This window comes from Lutjanus erythropterus, chromosome 2, assembly GCF_056507025.1.
Source record: "Lutjanus erythropterus isolate fLutEry1 chromosome 2, fLutEry1.hap2, whole genome shotgun sequence".
Classification (NCBI taxonomy): Eukaryota; Metazoa; Chordata; class Actinopteri; order Lutjaniformes; family Lutjanidae; genus Lutjanus; species Lutjanus erythropterus.
In genome coordinates, this window is record NC_139318.1 from 32577144 (window position 1) to 32593152 (window position 16009).

Consider the following 16009-nt stretch of genomic DNA (forward strand, 5'->3'; position numbering starts at 1 on the left):
GGAATCCTCCACAGCAGCAGAGGGCAGCATCAGCATCTGAGCTCTCAGGTGAAATCAGATCAAATACACAACCATCTACACATCCGCATTTATCAGCAATAGAAAACACATAAATAAACAAATAAACCAATCACTGAAGTAAAAAACACATATCTATAGGAGACAGGAAGATTTTTTTTATTTTTATTATTATTGTTAGATCAAACTCCCTTTTAAATTTTGTCTACAGGTCCTTCCACAATAATATAACTACACCTATTTTTGAGCACTGTTCCAGCCCAGCAGTATCTTCACAGTGGGTTTGTCACTGAGCAGATTAAAGTAATCTTAAGGATGTAAAGAAACACAAACATGGAAATGCACCATTAATATATCTGGGTTTAAATCACCAAAAGTAAATACTATTAAAGTGGGGGCAAAGTTGGTGTTTCTGTATTATATTTAAACCTGAATAATGCTGAACAGCAGACTTGTTTCTTTATTATAAACAAGTCTAATATACCTTTACTCTCTCATCAACAAGGCCTGTTGCAGCAAACAGAGACGAAATTTTAAATTTGTCCTGATCTGTAAGTCTGCCTTCTCCATGCCAAGAGATGTTTAAAAATTCTTGAAAAGGGAGAAACACAAACAAAACATTTTTTTTCTTATTCTCTGTACTGAAGTAGGTTTAGTCTTCCAATTTAGGCTATGACGTCTTGAGTTTGGCAGGTGCTGATCAACCATACTCCTTCACCATTGACTTGGTCTTCAATTTATAAACACTTAAAAATTGTAAATTTGGCTGCTGAACACTTTTAAACAAAATTCCTGGGGGTTTCCCAGACGTCACAGAAACTGAACCTGACTCCAAACTAAGTTGAAAAGTTGGCAGCCCTGCATCATCTGCTGTAGTCAATTGGATTCTAAGCATAATCTTTTCATCAACACATTCATTTTCATTCAAGACTATAACATACATTTATTATTTTTGATAGTGCAATCGTGCAAAACATATTGGCAAGAGCAAAAAAGCATTTATAATGGACAAAATGGATGGACATATCACTTATAAAGAAACAAGAATGGCCCATACAGATGGTAATTAAAATAACTTTATTTTCAATCTTTATCCTCACACTTTTTTCCATCCAGTAAAACAGCAACATTTTATTAACATTTCCCCAAAATTTTAAATATTTGTCAAAGGAAAACGTGACCTTTTTTTCTCAGATGACATGACTACTTATCAATTGCAAGTCTAGCATTTGACCACTGTGTGGCAGCATGTGGCTCCTACAATCCAGACGTGCTACATCAACGCATGACCAACAGTAGAAGAATGCAGTCATACTGGCCTCAACCTACTGTAGGTGTGTTTCAGTGTGTGGACTGTGATAATTGAGAGGAGCACCGCAAAAATACTGTGACTTTTGGAATGCATATTTAGTGACAAGGCTGTCAAGTTACTGTTTTGGCTGAAAGTTCACATGGACCAGGTTGCAACTTGAAAATAACAATTTGGCTTACTACATGTTAAATAACTTGACCCGAATGCTAACTCAAAAACAAAACATTTATTTTTCTGAATACATTTGATTTCTATTTTAACAGCAACCAGCAACCTTTTTATTTTAAGCTGGTTAGTATGCAATTTGAAGAAATTACTAGCAAAAATTTTCTGTTTAACAGTTTAAAATATTTTATTTATTGCCATATTCTGCAGGTAGTGAGACCATTTTTTCCAGAGGCACAAAATGCACAAATTACAATTCTGTAACTAAGGATGTATCACAACTCACTACTTCAAAATCAACTGATTCTCTAAATAAATACTCCTGTTACAGGTAAAAAAAATATAATATATATTTAAAGAAACTAAAGCTTCCACCATCACCACTCTGCTGTCCGTTTCGCAAAGAAAGAACTTCTCAAATACAAACTGTAATCACATTTAATCTCTCAAACCGAAATACCAAAGATATCACAGATGATCACCCCCGTCAGCATGTGAAGCAGCTTTTCTTTGTAAAAATATATTCTATAAGTGCAGGGGTCTCAAAAGACATGCTGAGAGGACTGTTTAAACAGTAGTCTTGTATGTATTGATAAAACTGTTTGAGTTCAGCAAACATGTTCAGGTACAGTACATAACTGTGTTTTTACTGTTTGTAGCATTTGAGAAGCTCTTTTATTCAAAAAATATAAATACGGCAATTATCTTGATCCCTTCATTTCACTTAAATACCTTAATAACAATATTATTTATCACATAATAACAAAATACAGTTTATAATCAGGCTCACATACGTTGCCTGGTACAGAGTGTCTTGTTATTAATGAGGTCCCGCATGAAAACACTGAGGAGATGGCTCTCTTACACAAACATTTCAATAACGTTTCACTGCCAGTGGTGGTATTAACCCAACCATTCACTCTCCGACACCACTTCTGTTTACCCTTGACATGCATTGCACTTGACCCCCGCCTCAACAGGGCACTTTTTTTTTCTGCCAGTGTATCACAACCATGTCTGTACATCTCACCGTAACTGTTTGGCGTATACCTCTGTCGCTGTAAACACAGAGTTAAAGCCAGAGGAGGCTTGCTGTCATTCTGAGGTCATTTGCCAGATGAAAACACAGCTGGCAAAGGTGTGTTTAAGGGGCTGGACAAAAAGCAGCGTGTTTGCTTTGGCACTTTTCTTGTGGTTTCAGTTCATCCAGTGCCTACATGTTTCCAAACACACAGATGATAGTGGTGTCGTCCCTGAACTTCTCTTCCCGAAGTCTCTCGTCATCACTGCAGTACTGCCAGGCAGCATGACTCCCCTGAAAACACTCCACAGAGTCCCTTTATGTTGCTGCTTAGTGTTTAAATGCTGCTTAAATATATCTAATGTAGATAGTAAAATACACTGTATGAGATGGATGAGTTGTACCCTTACATAATAATAAAAGGTCCAGAGCACCAGAACAGCACCAGAGCATCATAAAGGGAGGCTGGTTGTACAGGCATGTAGTTTTTCCTCTCAGACTCCGTTGGAAAATAGAGGCGGGTGTCATTTCTCTGTGACTGCAGCAGCCATTGGGGTGCGTATGGTCCCACGGGCTGTAGCTGCCAGTTCCTCGATTTCTGCATTCAACCGCCTGATGACCCACTCCATGGCTTCACGGCCCTGATCAAAGGCAAACACACAGAATTAGTCAATAGGAGGAAATATAAAGAGAATCATGTTAAGCTGAAAAGAAGCAAAGACAAGAAGTATCTGCTCTTGTTCAAAAAAAAAAAAAAAAAAAAAAAAAGAGCAGTGGTTCTCAACTTTGTGGTCAGGACCCTTCCAAGGGGTCCAAACAAATGCTTGAGTTGTCACAGAATGATTTAAGGGATAAGGGCTCAGTACACTTCAAACAAAGTGCTTGTGTGCTTAACCCTCTTCAAGATAGAATGATAACAACATATTGTATGAATTGGTTCGTTTTGAGCATACCTCAGCCTTAAAAAAGAAAAAGTATTACACAAAAGTAGAGAAGACATTGCTTCATTTTAAAAGATCACCAGCTGAAAAGGTTGGGAACCACTGAAATAAAAAGTAAAATATATCACACACACATTTGACAATTGGGCAGGAATACGATAATTAATGACCTGACAGATAAAAATATTACATTTTTTAAAATGCAGGACCCATTTGTCAGACTGGGAACTACCAGAAATGGGCCTCACAGATGTTTTGGGCTCCACCTGAAAGATGGTTGTAAGGGGTCTCTTACCTTTCCAGCATTAGCAGAGATGGTGCTCGCCATGACTCCTTCCAAGTAACTGCTGAGACTGACTCCTTTCACGGAGATGATCGCCTCCTGAGTCAGTACCGTTCTAGAGTTGAAAAGGGTTAAAAAAAAAAAATCATGGTCAAAAGGCTTGAATGCTTGAAAAATGATTATTAAGTTATTTTAAAAAGATCGCTGGTATGTAGTAACTTACTTCTCTGGATCCTCGGGGTGTGGTTTATATGTTAACTTTTCATCCACAGACACCATGTTTGTGAAAGTGATCTGCAGGGAAATATCACAAGAGACCACTTGGTTAAAATCAAAATATGAAATGTGTTATACCACAGGCCAGTGTGAGAGCATGTGAACGCAGCATTATGAAGGTTCATTTCTGAAATGTGAGCCTTCGACCTGTTGATCAAGCTTGACTTCATTCCACAGACTGAACTTCACTGTTTAGCACTCCAAGTTCATGTGTTCAGACACATGGAGTCACAACAAGTACATCGAGACAAGACGTTCTTGTTTTCAGTTGACACATCCAAAATAGAACATGTTTTGTAAACGTGCGAAAGGGTTTCACAAGAATATGCACGTTAAAAAGTAGATAAAAATGTCCTTGTGCTGTAACCGTAGACAGAAAAGCCATGCACGCATCGAGGGTCAAATCTCAACATTAAAGGATATGAGGGGTGTTATGTCACAACAAATACTCACATTTGTAGACTGCAGTTCAAAAGTTTTCTCTTTGGGATCCACGACCGAATGCTCTTGAACATATGTGTACGTTCGCGTGTTACCGATGATCTGAAAACAAAGATAGAAACACGCTTTACTACAAACTGAAATAAACCACTAAAACATGTTATTTAATCAGTGTTTGTTGTGCAGCAGCCTTTATTTATCGATTGATTTGCTTTTAAATGTATTTATTTTTGCTCCCTCTGTGGTTTGGGCAGCCTAAAAAATTAAAGCTTGAGCTATAACAGAATACATGGGTTTTCCATCATTTATGAAAGGTAAAAGTGATTGTTTTAGGGAAGCACAATAACTATTGGTTCCAATAATTGGAAAATTATATTATTATTTATTATTCTAATCATTCAATTATAGCATAAAAATAATATTTAATTTGAAACTTATGCATGCATTTATTCTGTAATACTCATGTCATCTAGATTTATTTCAGTCAAAATATTCTGTCTTTGACTACTACATCTTAGTCTTTCTTACTCTCAAGTGTAGAGAAACTATAGGTTATATATATTCTTTTTAAAATTCAACCATGTGAAACTATTGGTCATCTTATTGCTATCAGCCATGAGATCCAGTTAATTATCGGTTATCAGTATCAGCTGAAAAAAAACATCTTGTGCATCCCTAATCATATTATTTTTCTTAGCATTTAACAATAGGTTCCATAAGGCCCTGAAAGCACCCCTTTCAAGGAGTAAAGATTCACAGTCATGTGTCTTAAGATGTAATGGTCAAAACTGTCCTGACCTGTTAAGGATTGGTTGTAAACCGACAGGAAGACGTCTTCATGATACATCCAGTCTACACGCATACACTGAGGCTCAGGAGTGATTTGCTTTGAGACAATCTGATTAAGTGCTACGTTTATATGCTATCAATCACTGGCGCAGTCTGTGTCATAGACTGCCCTTGGAATTAAAGGGTCTATTCATAGACGTCGACACCGACTACAACCCTGTCCTCAGACATCCAAGCAAAGGTCAGTGCTAAAGAACAGCAGCTGATTGGCCAATGTTTATACAGGCTGAAACATGACTGAGAAGCAGGATATTATCTCTCTGCACCCTTATCATGACTGAGCTCAGACAGTCAAAGGAACAGGGGAAAAGTTCAGATGACATGCTGCAGAGGTCCAGCCTTCGTCACCGCTCTGCAGTCTGGTGACCTCCAGTTCTAACCGAGCCGTCAGAGCGGAAAGTTACATCACATGCTGTCAGGGGTTACACCTCAGCCATGACAAAAATGGCACTACCGTGTTCCGTACAACACGAGTCGTGGCGCGCAGCCATGAACTTGCCGGGGCTCCAGCCAGCAGCCACCTCTGCTACAGCTATACCCATGGACAGAAATAGCCTTGTGGGGTTAAGGTCACGCTACACGGCTGGAAAGATTTAACTTATCTCTCACTCAGGCTATAACTGGATTACTGTATCGTGTTTTATTGTCTGACTTTTAGAGTAATTGAAGCAATTTTGTCACCAAAATATGAGAAGAGTTTGTGTGTTTTGTCAGCCATGTTCCAACATTTTTTTCAGTCAGTGTCACACTGCTTTGATTAAAAAGCCAGACCACGAGCACACACTTGAACCTCAGGTCGTCATGTGTTTCTCCATTCAGAGTCACATGTGTAAATGTGACCAAAGAAGTTGCTGCAGCATGCTGTTTGACTGCTGACATAAGATGGAATTTGAAACTCACAGATTTGACTATAGATGGAAGACCCCACTCTGTGCTGAGCAGTCTTTTACTGTGGAGGCGTCCCTGTTTGTCGATATCTCTGTCCAAAACGTCCACTCCAATCACACTGGGGTTCATGGGGTTGGGGTACTTCTGCATAGCAGCCTTCGTGACTGTCTCCCAAGGATGGCTGTTGAAGAAAAGCCAACAAACAGAAATGTTGTTATAACACTGCCAAAAGAATTTATTCAAATGCAAATACTGATAGTTACAAGTACATGTCCTTTACTCAAGTATTTCATAGTACTTTGAACTTCTTGGCCAATACTTTTCAGATGGGATAATTGTACTTTTTACTCCATTGCATTTATCTGACAGCTGTTGTTAGTTTGCAAATCAAAATTTAACATGAAATATTAGAGCTGCAATGATCAGCCGATTAATCAACTAGGTGATACAAATAATAATAATAATAATAATAATAATAATAATAATAATAATAATAATAATAATAATAATTGCCAACTACTTTGACAAACGATTTCCGAGCAAAAATGTCAAACATTTGCAGGTTATGGCTTCCTAAATGTCAGGATTTGCTGCTTTTCTTTGTCATTTATGATTGTAAGTAATTACTTTGTGCTCGTGGAAGTACTGACAAGCATTTTCTCACAATATCTTGACAATTTCTAGACTAAACTATCAATGAATCAATCATGCAAATAATCAGCACATTAATTGATGTGAAAATAAATATTAGTTGCATCACTATACAGCATATACGACCATCTTATAAAGCATTAAGCATTGTTACAGATTAAATTATCCTACAGTATATAAAATAGCTAAAATAAACTTTTCAACAATACATCCATTAATAGAGAATATTAGCAAGACTTGATACTTAGTACACTTTCCTAACAATATCTACATATTTTTTACTTAACATTTTAATAGAGGACTTTCACTTATGGAATATTTTGACAGTGCTGCAATGCTACACTATATTTGCTATTTTCACAAGGAATAGCTTCACCACTGCTTATGTGACATTGTTAAAAAATTACCAACAAGTCACCAACAATTTGTTAAATGAAGACTCAGTTTTATTTTATTCAGGCCGGCACCAATCCTCTAAATGACCGTTCACACAGGTTCAAGAAAAGTGGACCAGCTGAAACGAAATGTCAGCCATTGTCATTAGTACCAGACTGATTTTAATGTTGGATTAACACTGTAAGGTAAAGATGGGTTTCTCGCCGCCATGCTTCGAACGTAGTGGTGGACGGTTGCCACGGAGACACGTGAACGCGCAGCGTAGTCCAGTGACGCAACCAGGCAGTTCAGCGGTAAAATGTAGGTGAAAGGTCGCGCGTTGGGGGGCTGGTCCTCGCCGGCTGATTACACAACTTGACAGCTTTTTTCAGCAACCAGACACCGGCAGTTTCATTCGCCTCGTATACGCTTTTACATTTTAACTTTTAAAATATTTACGTTTTTTTTAATTCGAGCGTGCCCTCTTGCAACCTGGTAGCCTTGTCGTTGAAATAAATGGCAGGGACTGACACTACACGGAGGGAAATCTGGCTATGTAACGTCACTAGCTTCTGCTATTAGCATTCTAAATTAGTAACACCAAAGTTATAGTAAGCATCTTTTTCTGACCCAAGTTTCCTATCATATACCATGCGTATATTGTTATTAAATTAAGAAGCCCAGCTCGCGTTACTTAACTGTCTGAACCATTGAACACTGAACCTAGGTCGTGTCTAGAAGGGAACCCTTGATTTGCGAAAGATCTCGCGAGAGTGGTCATTTTAACCTAGACCACGATCGTTCCCTAACTGTAACTTTTGACCCTGAACCTACATCGATCATAATTACAGCACTGTCACATAAAACTAATCTCAATTATTTTAAGCAACTTGCTGAATAAGACGGCAGTCTCCACATCTCGCGAGAGTTTCACAGATCGAGGATTCCCTTCTAGATACGACCATTGACAGACGGACCATCTCTAAACACGACGCCGGAGTTTAGAAAAAACAAGAAAACGTTATCTAACGCTTGTTAGCTAAACAGATGACTTACTTGAAAATGTGCTCTGATGTCCAGATCTTCATGGTTTAACGAGTTGACCGATGCTGGTGTTGCCGCCGGGAAGACACGGAGTGGATTAGCCGGTAGGTAGCCACAATCACACTGACTGAAATCGGCGAACCACGTTCAAAGACAACCGCAAGTCCCCTCCCACTGTACTAGAGCAGTCACATGAGGAACATTAGTGACGCACTTCCACCGGTCAGTGAATGCCGCATGAGTACACGGACACTGGTGAAAGCTCGATGAAAGATCATTTATATTTAAAATGGAGATTTGATAATGACTACAGATAGCTAGGAAAACACGTGTGTAGCTGTTCATCTTAGCGGATAGCATGCTTTTCGGATACGTAGCCCGCAGTACAGAGTTGGATATGAGCCAGTTAACCTCTGATGTTACACAATCCAGCTCAGTGAAGGTTGAAAGTTCTCTGGGTTAACCTTGGAAGAATGGGACACGGTGGACTGTTGACGCAGGATCAACTCAGTGATCAGATCTTCATGCAGTCTCATTCGTGGTGCTCTAAATTATGTCTGTGGACGATTCAGATGCAAAAATTTGATGGAGTGCAATTTCATGACCCCAGTTACAGAAACCATTTGTTAAACATCACCAACTGCAGAGCAAGCCACTACCGTGAATCTGAAAGATCTTAAGATGATGGAGAACACTTTACAAATTCCTGCACAAAAACTGTAGAGCTCTGTCAATTTTCACTTTCCTATATATGCTTATTGACTTGCAGTACTTGCTTTTATAATTTTCCTGCTTACTATGTTCATTGTTTTGCACCAAATCACCAAGACAAATTCCTCTTTGTGATAAACCTGATTCTGATTAACAGGACAGAAAGGCAGAAAAAAACATGTAGCTGCTAAAGAAAGTGTTTATTTTCTCTTCAGGACTCTAAAAGTAATTTAAATGAAACAAGGGGGGGAAAAGCACTCTTGATGGTTGAACTGGTCACAATCAAAAGGTCCATGTGATGAGGGGTTGTATGTAGACATAACTTAATTTAAAGGTGAAAGGGACAATTCACCCCAAAATCCAACATACATACTTTCCTCTGTACTGTAGCAATATCTGATGTGAGTTGAGTTTATCAGTTTATAGAGATGTCTGCCTTCTCTAGAATACAGTTAAACTAAATGGCACTCAGCTTGTGATGCACAAACCTCCACAAAAATACATTTGAAAAGTTCAACCCATATACCCGCCAACTGTATAACCGTGCTTGCTAGCTCTGAGCTGAGCAGGACGTCATTAATGTTTCCATCATGTGTTACATGCATGAGCCTTTCATCCATGAGGAGATGCATGCTTCCTTTTGCTGATACTGTTGGTGGATGTAGCCTGGCAGACAGAAAATAGTTCCTACATGAAACTGCTCACAATGTCTGTGGATTATCTTGAGTAACCAGGTAATGATTTCTGGAACAAGACATTGCTGTTGAATTTTTTTAATTTTTTTTTTTAGCACTTTAAGCACCACAAGGTGAGTGCAACTTAACTTCCATTACATTCAAGTGAAGGCAGACATCTCTACAGCTGATATCCCCAAAACTCATGCATCTCACACCAAAACAATCTAAATGGATAAATAGCACTGTATGTGAGAGGAAAATATGTATTTTTGATTTTGGAGTGACCTGTCCCTTTAAGGTTGGTAACCACTAGTCTACTGAAACCTGTCTGTTGAGTGAGCGCTGGCTTCTTGACCTCATTGCCTACTAGTAACTTAAAGCTGATTGGCCTCTGTGAGGCAACACTGTCTGCCACTATAACCTATATTCACATGTGGGTTACATGCAGTATGTTGAGTTCCTTCATCCCTGTAAATGAGTCTAGGAGACTTTATTGCAGTAGTGCAGCAGGGGCATCTCCACATCATGTGTGCTTATCTCAGAGTGCAGACGCTCTGGCCAAGTTATGTGTAATCTCTGTGTCCCAGACTCATAACTGCGGGAGGAAACTGTGTGACAGCCTTGAACGGTATCACTATCACTGTACTGTCAGAGTACTGTCTATCATTGTAGCTGAGTTAAGTTAGTTTTAGCCTTCAAATGAAGCAGCTAAGTGAAAAGGAAAATTATTGTATCGCAATGACACCAAGACTTAAGGTTTTACTGTTTTTAATTACTGTCATAACTTAGATATAAAACACTCAAAGCAACATTCACTGTAGGTCTGAAAAAAAAAAATCACAAACAGTGTAAACATCACAATTTCATTTTTATGACTGTGGATCATATAAAGCTGGCAAAACAAAACTTTTCAACTTTTCATATATACATGCAAAATTCCAGTGATTTTCAAATATTTACGATAAAAGAGAAAAATCCTTAAAAACAAATAGAGTGTTGCAAGGATGATGTTTTGTGTAGGCCAACCTGTAAGTAAGAATCGCTCTGGTTCCCTCCGCGCATGGAAGTTAGGCCTCAGGACTTTTCTGTCAGGAAGCCCAGAAAACTGTCAGAAAGTTTTCTAGCAGACAGCCTAACTTCTTCCATACTATGTCACTTTTATGATTTTTTTAAGCATGAGTGCAATTGGCAGAAGTAAAAGGCTAGCATTAGGCTATAACCGGACTACACCACTTCACAGACATCAGCTGTCTTGGCTCGACAGTACACGTCATAAAAAAACAGAAAGGCAAACTCGTCTACTGCCAATGGGAAAAGGGTCAATCATCTGTTATAGTGGGTTTACCTGTGTTTAAAAATCTGCATATATGTGTTAGTTTTGTTGTAAAAATGGTATAAGTGACTAGTGTTCGGCATGATGACATTAATGTTTAATGTAACAACTGCCTTTTTTAAGACACGTAAAAGCTTCATACTCAGGAGTGGAGTATTTAGTGATGTATTTTATGTCATTGACTCAATCCTGCAGCACTCTATTGGCCTATACAAGCTTACAAATCATTTGAAGAATACATAAAAGACGATAAGCATTATTGTTTGAATGTCACAGCACCTTTTATCAAATAGGCTATCTAAATCAATCATAGGCATAAAAAAAAATACAAAATAATAGTTCTTTTCTAGACTGACATTCCAATCAGGTGTTAAACCTAAACACCACACTATACGCACTATGTCTCCTACTCATCTACAGTTTCGCTGCTTGTTTCCGTCACTGTTTCCATTCTAACTTCTACCCGGGACTGAACTTTTGTTGCTAGTGATGGGGCTTCCTCCTCTTCTTCGTCTTCTGCTTCCCATCCTGTCTCAGCAGTGGCATCTTGGTACTGCTGGTACTCGGACACCAGGTCGTTGAGATTGCTCTCCGCCTCCGTGAACTCCATTTCATCCATACCTTCCCCTGTGTACCAGTGGAGAAAAGCCTTGCGTCTGAACATCAGGGAGAACTGCTCACCCACGCGGCGGAAGATCTCTTGAATGGCCGTGTTATTGCCGATGAAGGTGGAGGCCATTTTGAGGCCTCGGGGGGGAATGTCACACACGGCGACCTTGACGTTATGGGGGATCCAGTCCACAAAGTAGTTGCTATTTTTCTGCTGCATTGCGAGCATCTGCTCATCTACCTGCTTGGTAGACATGCGACCCCGGAACATGCCAGCAACTGTGAGGTAGCGCCCCCGTCTTGGGTCGCATGCCGTCATCATGTTGCGGGCATCAAACATCTGCTGGGTGAGCTCAGGTACAGTGAGAGCTCGATACTGTTGGCTGCCGCGGGCCGTCAGGGGGGCAAAGCCCGGCATGAAGAAGTGGAGGCGAGGGAAAGGCACCATGTTGACAGCCAGCTTCCTCAGGTCGGCGTTGAGCTGTCCGGGGAATCTCAGAGAGGTCGTGACCCCACTCATGGTCATGCACACCAAGTGGTTGAGGTCCCCGTAAGTCGGCGTTGTCAGTTTCAGCGTGCGGAAGCAGATGTCGTAGAGGGCCTCGTTGTCAATGCAGAAGGTCTCGTCTGTGTTCTCCAGGAGCTGGTGGACTGACAGGGTGGCGTTGTAGGGCTCCACCACCGTGTCGGAGACTTTCGGCGAGGGCATGATGCTGAAGCTGTTCATGATGCGGTCAGGGTACTCCTCTCGGATCTTGTTGATGAGGAGGGTTCCCATGCCGGAGCCAGTGCCACCCCCCAGTGAGTGAACCAGCTGGAAGCCCTGCAGGCAATCACAGCTTTCACTCTCGTTCCTCACCCTGTCAATCACCTGCTCCACCAGCTCCGCTCCCTCCGTGTAGTGGCCCTTCGCCCAGTTATTTCCAGCTCCTGAGTTCCCTATAACACCAAAATAAAAGTGAGGAGGTTAATCTAATTTAATCACTAGTGAAAAGATGTAGTGAAGGGAAACATGCAATATCTATTGCAATAATGAAAACACAAAAGTTGTGACACCTTTTTATAGATGGAATATTTCATTGATTCTCAATTGACCCATCTTCCTACTTAGATATGCTATATGCTAGGCTCATCTATGTTGAAAAGAAGAAATAATTTTGGTTAAAAGATGCTGCTGGGAGACCTACATGCGACATATAGAATCACATCTTAACTAAGCTAATGTTAGCCAAACACTACCTCACTTTTTTAAAGTGGATGTTTGTTATTTGCCTGAAATAAGGCACGTGGTTAACACAAGCATTAGAGATTTTTATGTTTTGTTCTACGACATAAACTGTGTCAGTAAATACCCCACTCATGACTTTTGAAGCTGAAACAAGTCTTAAAAAAGTTTGTTTGCTAATTTGCTAAGTGTCTAAATGAGACTACAGAGGTTGTCGCAGACATTTAACATCATCACATTTAGGTCACTAGCTAGTTACATTTGATAGTTAATGTTACCAGAACTAGCTGGCTGATCTGCATTAATCGGTAACTTGCAAGTAAACAAGCATTTTGCTTCAATTAGCTAACTTAAGATGCGACTACATATCTGTTGCATTTACAGATCCTCCAACAACATCATTTAACCATCCTGAAAATTAGTTTTTATTTTTAATATAGGCAAGTGTAGCACATAACATATCTAAGTATAGGAGACAGGAAAGGAGAAACGTGACTGAGGTTCTCTTGTGCTCAACTGTTATTGGAGCAGAGAGCAAAAAGAGAGAGACTTAGGAAGGGTCAACTCTATGTTGCTAATAAACATGTTTCCACTTTTCCTTGGTCAAATACTTTCAACTTCCATTAAGATGACATTTTTGTCTTTAATTTGATGTATTACACATTCTTCTGCGTGTTAAAATTCATTTCTACTTTCAAAGATTTATGAAACATTTTCACTGCCATTGGATAAAATGAAAAATGTGTCAAGCAGAACACAAGACTGCTTTTCTTACTAGGTTATAATTTTACACTCAGTTTTCACCCAACATTAACATGATACAACTCATCATTAGTGTCACCGATTTCATGACGGTGTTAACAGATATTCCCTAGTATGTTTTGTTATGTGTCTCACCATGGATGAAGTTGTCTGGCCTAAAAAGGGTTCCGATGCGGCTTCCTCTTACACTGTCCATGGTACCAGGCTCCAGGTCAACAAGCAGGGCCCTGGGGACATATTTACCACCTGCAAACAGAGTAGAAATTTATTGCTAACGTAGCCAGAGATTTGCACCCTGGACTTCACTTTTACCCTGATCATCATATTTAGACACAACAAGCTCATGAAATAAACTGGATTAGAAAGAAAACATCAGCTATTAAATGAATAGTTCTCAGCTCATGTAGAGTAACCTCTCTATTACCATGTGCCTCATTGAAGTAGACGTTGACCCTCTCAAGCTGGAGGTCGCTGTCTCCCTCATAGATGCCAGTTGCATTGAGCCCATGTTCATCGCTGATCACTTCCCAAAACTGGAGACAAACGCAAAGAAGGAAATCATCATTATAATACTGACAGATCTTGTGTTGAAAAATGCATGTTAGTCGTTGCCAAACCCTTTAAAAGGATCCCCAGAATATTTATACACAGACATGGATGAAAAAAACAAGTATATTTCTCTGTTTAACACCTTATACTTTGGACTTTATATGGTTGCTTTCTCATGGGACATCTGTGGGGATTTTTTTATGGAGCTGAGCAGAAATATAATTGTTTTATCTCTTCAGTCAGCGTGTGAACTCTAAGCTTACTCTGACTGTCTCTCACATTGGTACATGTTAAAATGCATCCCTGCTTATTAATCTCTCAGTTGTACAGAAGCTATTGCTGCCCAGTAGAAAAGAAAAATGGATCATTATCAACTTATAGCATGAAACGTTTGTTAGAACAATGTTTTTCCTCTCAAGAAAAGTTTATTTAGCAATGTACAACAATTATATGTATTAATAATGTGGAATATCTGGTTATGGCATGAAAAACATCTTGTTATAACAATAAATGTTTCACATTTAAAGTGATACTGATCCATTTTTCTTTTTCTGGTGGGGCAATACGCTTATAAGTATGTTTGATGTTTTGACCGCCATGTTCTCCCATTTTAAAAAGCATTATGCGTTTCTTTAGCGGTATTATCTTGTAGTTCCTCTCTCTTGTTTCGTGTTAGTCATGATAAAAATGTCACACCCAATGCCAGTCTCTCTTTGGCCCTTATCTTTGCCCTGAATGCTTGACAGGGAACACCCTGTGTCACTCACAACTGTTGGTGGCACCATGCAAAAGAAGAGTGCAATTCAAAATATGCATCATCATTTAAATAAAATAAGAAAAAAACGTTATAAATAATATTAAAGTTAAAATTTACTTATTTTGTCTAAGCAACACAACATTCCTTTCAAACAGTGATTTAAAGTTAATATTTTAACAGATGTCATTAAGATTTTTTTTTCAAAATGACATTAGTAGTTTGGATGTGGGCACTGAAGATTGAACATTTCATCACAGTCTCAACATTTTCAACAAAGTTTAGGCCTAATACACATTATAACATTAACAGTGGAATTAGGGATTTGATTTTATTACCTTTGAGCCGATCTGGTTGCCACACTGTCCAATTTGCAGATGTACAATTTCGCGCATGATGATCAGGCTACAGTACACAGAGCAGCTGGGAGTCTCTGATAGGTTTCAGTCCTCTAATCAGTCTTATATACAGAACCAGAAATGATGTCATCAGTGATGTCAGGGACTCACCCCAGCTTATAATATGTAAGGAGTCCCTAATATACAGTGGAAATGCTTACAATAATAATAATTAAACAAGTCTAAATTAATTTTATATGAGGGGTTGTCATACTTTTATACTCTTTAAGTAATTTAAGCAGGCCTACTGTGACTTCCAGTACGCTGCCTCATGTTTTGTTATATATCTGTGTGTTTCATTTTGTTTGTATATTGTATTTCATGTAAAAAAAAATGAATGCTTGCATTAAAAATGAATTAATAGAAAATACATTTGGTAATTCCTACTGTGGAAAACTGCAAACTTGGTAAAATAACTTATACAAGAACTTCATAACATCTCTTGCGTTATACTCACAACATACATATAGAACATATATAATTAATGAATTTTCAGCTGTTGCAGATGGGAACAGTTGGTGCAGTTATGCACAACAAAACACCATATTTATTATTTTGGCTAAAACACATCTGTGGGCTACACCACCATCCAAAAACAGGAAGGAAGTGTAGAGAGGATGAATGAAAGAAGCGTGTTTCTCTGGCCAGTGGCAGATAACAAACACCAATTTGTTAAACTATATTATATGATTATACTATATACACAAACACATGCAAACATGTTGTT

The 16009-nt window shown here is 39.0% G+C and overlaps 2 protein-coding genes across 2 annotated transcripts; both read right to left on the reverse strand.

Moving 5' to 3' along the window:
* Window positions 1-1080: 1080 nt before the first annotated feature.
* On the reverse strand, window positions 1081-8436 carry prelid3b (PRELI domain containing 3). The gene is made up of 6 exons (XM_084737511.1): window positions 8277-8436; window positions 6207-6375; window positions 4470-4559; window positions 3964-4034; window positions 3753-3855; window positions 1081-3157 (listed from the first exon to the last, which is right to left on the reverse strand). Exons 1-6 carry the CDS (start codon window positions 8306-8308, stop codon window positions 3041-3043), a joined length of 582 nt encoding a protein of 193 aa, XP_084593637.1. The 5' UTR covers window positions 8309-8436; the 3' UTR covers window positions 1081-3040.
* Window positions 8437-10851: 2415 nt separating this feature from the next.
* tubb1 (tubulin, beta 1 class VI) lies at window positions 10852-15365 on the reverse strand. The gene is made up of 4 exons (XM_084737525.1): window positions 15223-15365; window positions 14006-14114; window positions 13717-13827; window positions 10852-12533 (listed from the first exon to the last, which is right to left on the reverse strand). Exons 1-4 carry the CDS (start codon window positions 15277-15279, stop codon window positions 11392-11394), a joined length of 1419 nt encoding a protein of 472 aa, XP_084593651.1. The 5' UTR covers window positions 15280-15365; the 3' UTR covers window positions 10852-11391.
* Between the last annotated feature and the right edge of the window lie 644 nt (window positions 15366-16009).

Coding starts and splice junctions, on each gene's coding strand:
- tubb1 (XM_084737525.1), bottom strand. CDS start 15,279: ATGCGCGAAATTGTACATCTGCAAATTGGACAGTGTGGCAACCAGATC. Junction 13,828..14,005: donor CTACTTCAATGAGGCACATG/GTAATAGAGAGG, acceptor CTCTGTTTGCAG/GTGGTAAATATGTCCCCAGG. Junction 12,534..13,716: donor GCCAGACAACTTCATCCATG/GTGAGACACATA, acceptor TTGGTGTTATAG/GGAACTCAGGAGCTGGAAAT.
- prelid3b (XM_084737511.1), bottom strand. CDS start 8,308: ATGAAGATCTGGACATCAGAGCACATTTTCAA. Junction 6,376..8,276: donor ACATCAGAGCACATTTTCAA/GTAAGTCATCTG, acceptor TTTCTTCAACAG/CCATCCTTGGGAGACAGTCA. Junction 4,035..4,469: donor TTGAACTGCAGTCTACAAAT/GTGAGTATTTGT, acceptor ATTTCCCTGCAG/ATCACTTTCACAAACATGGT.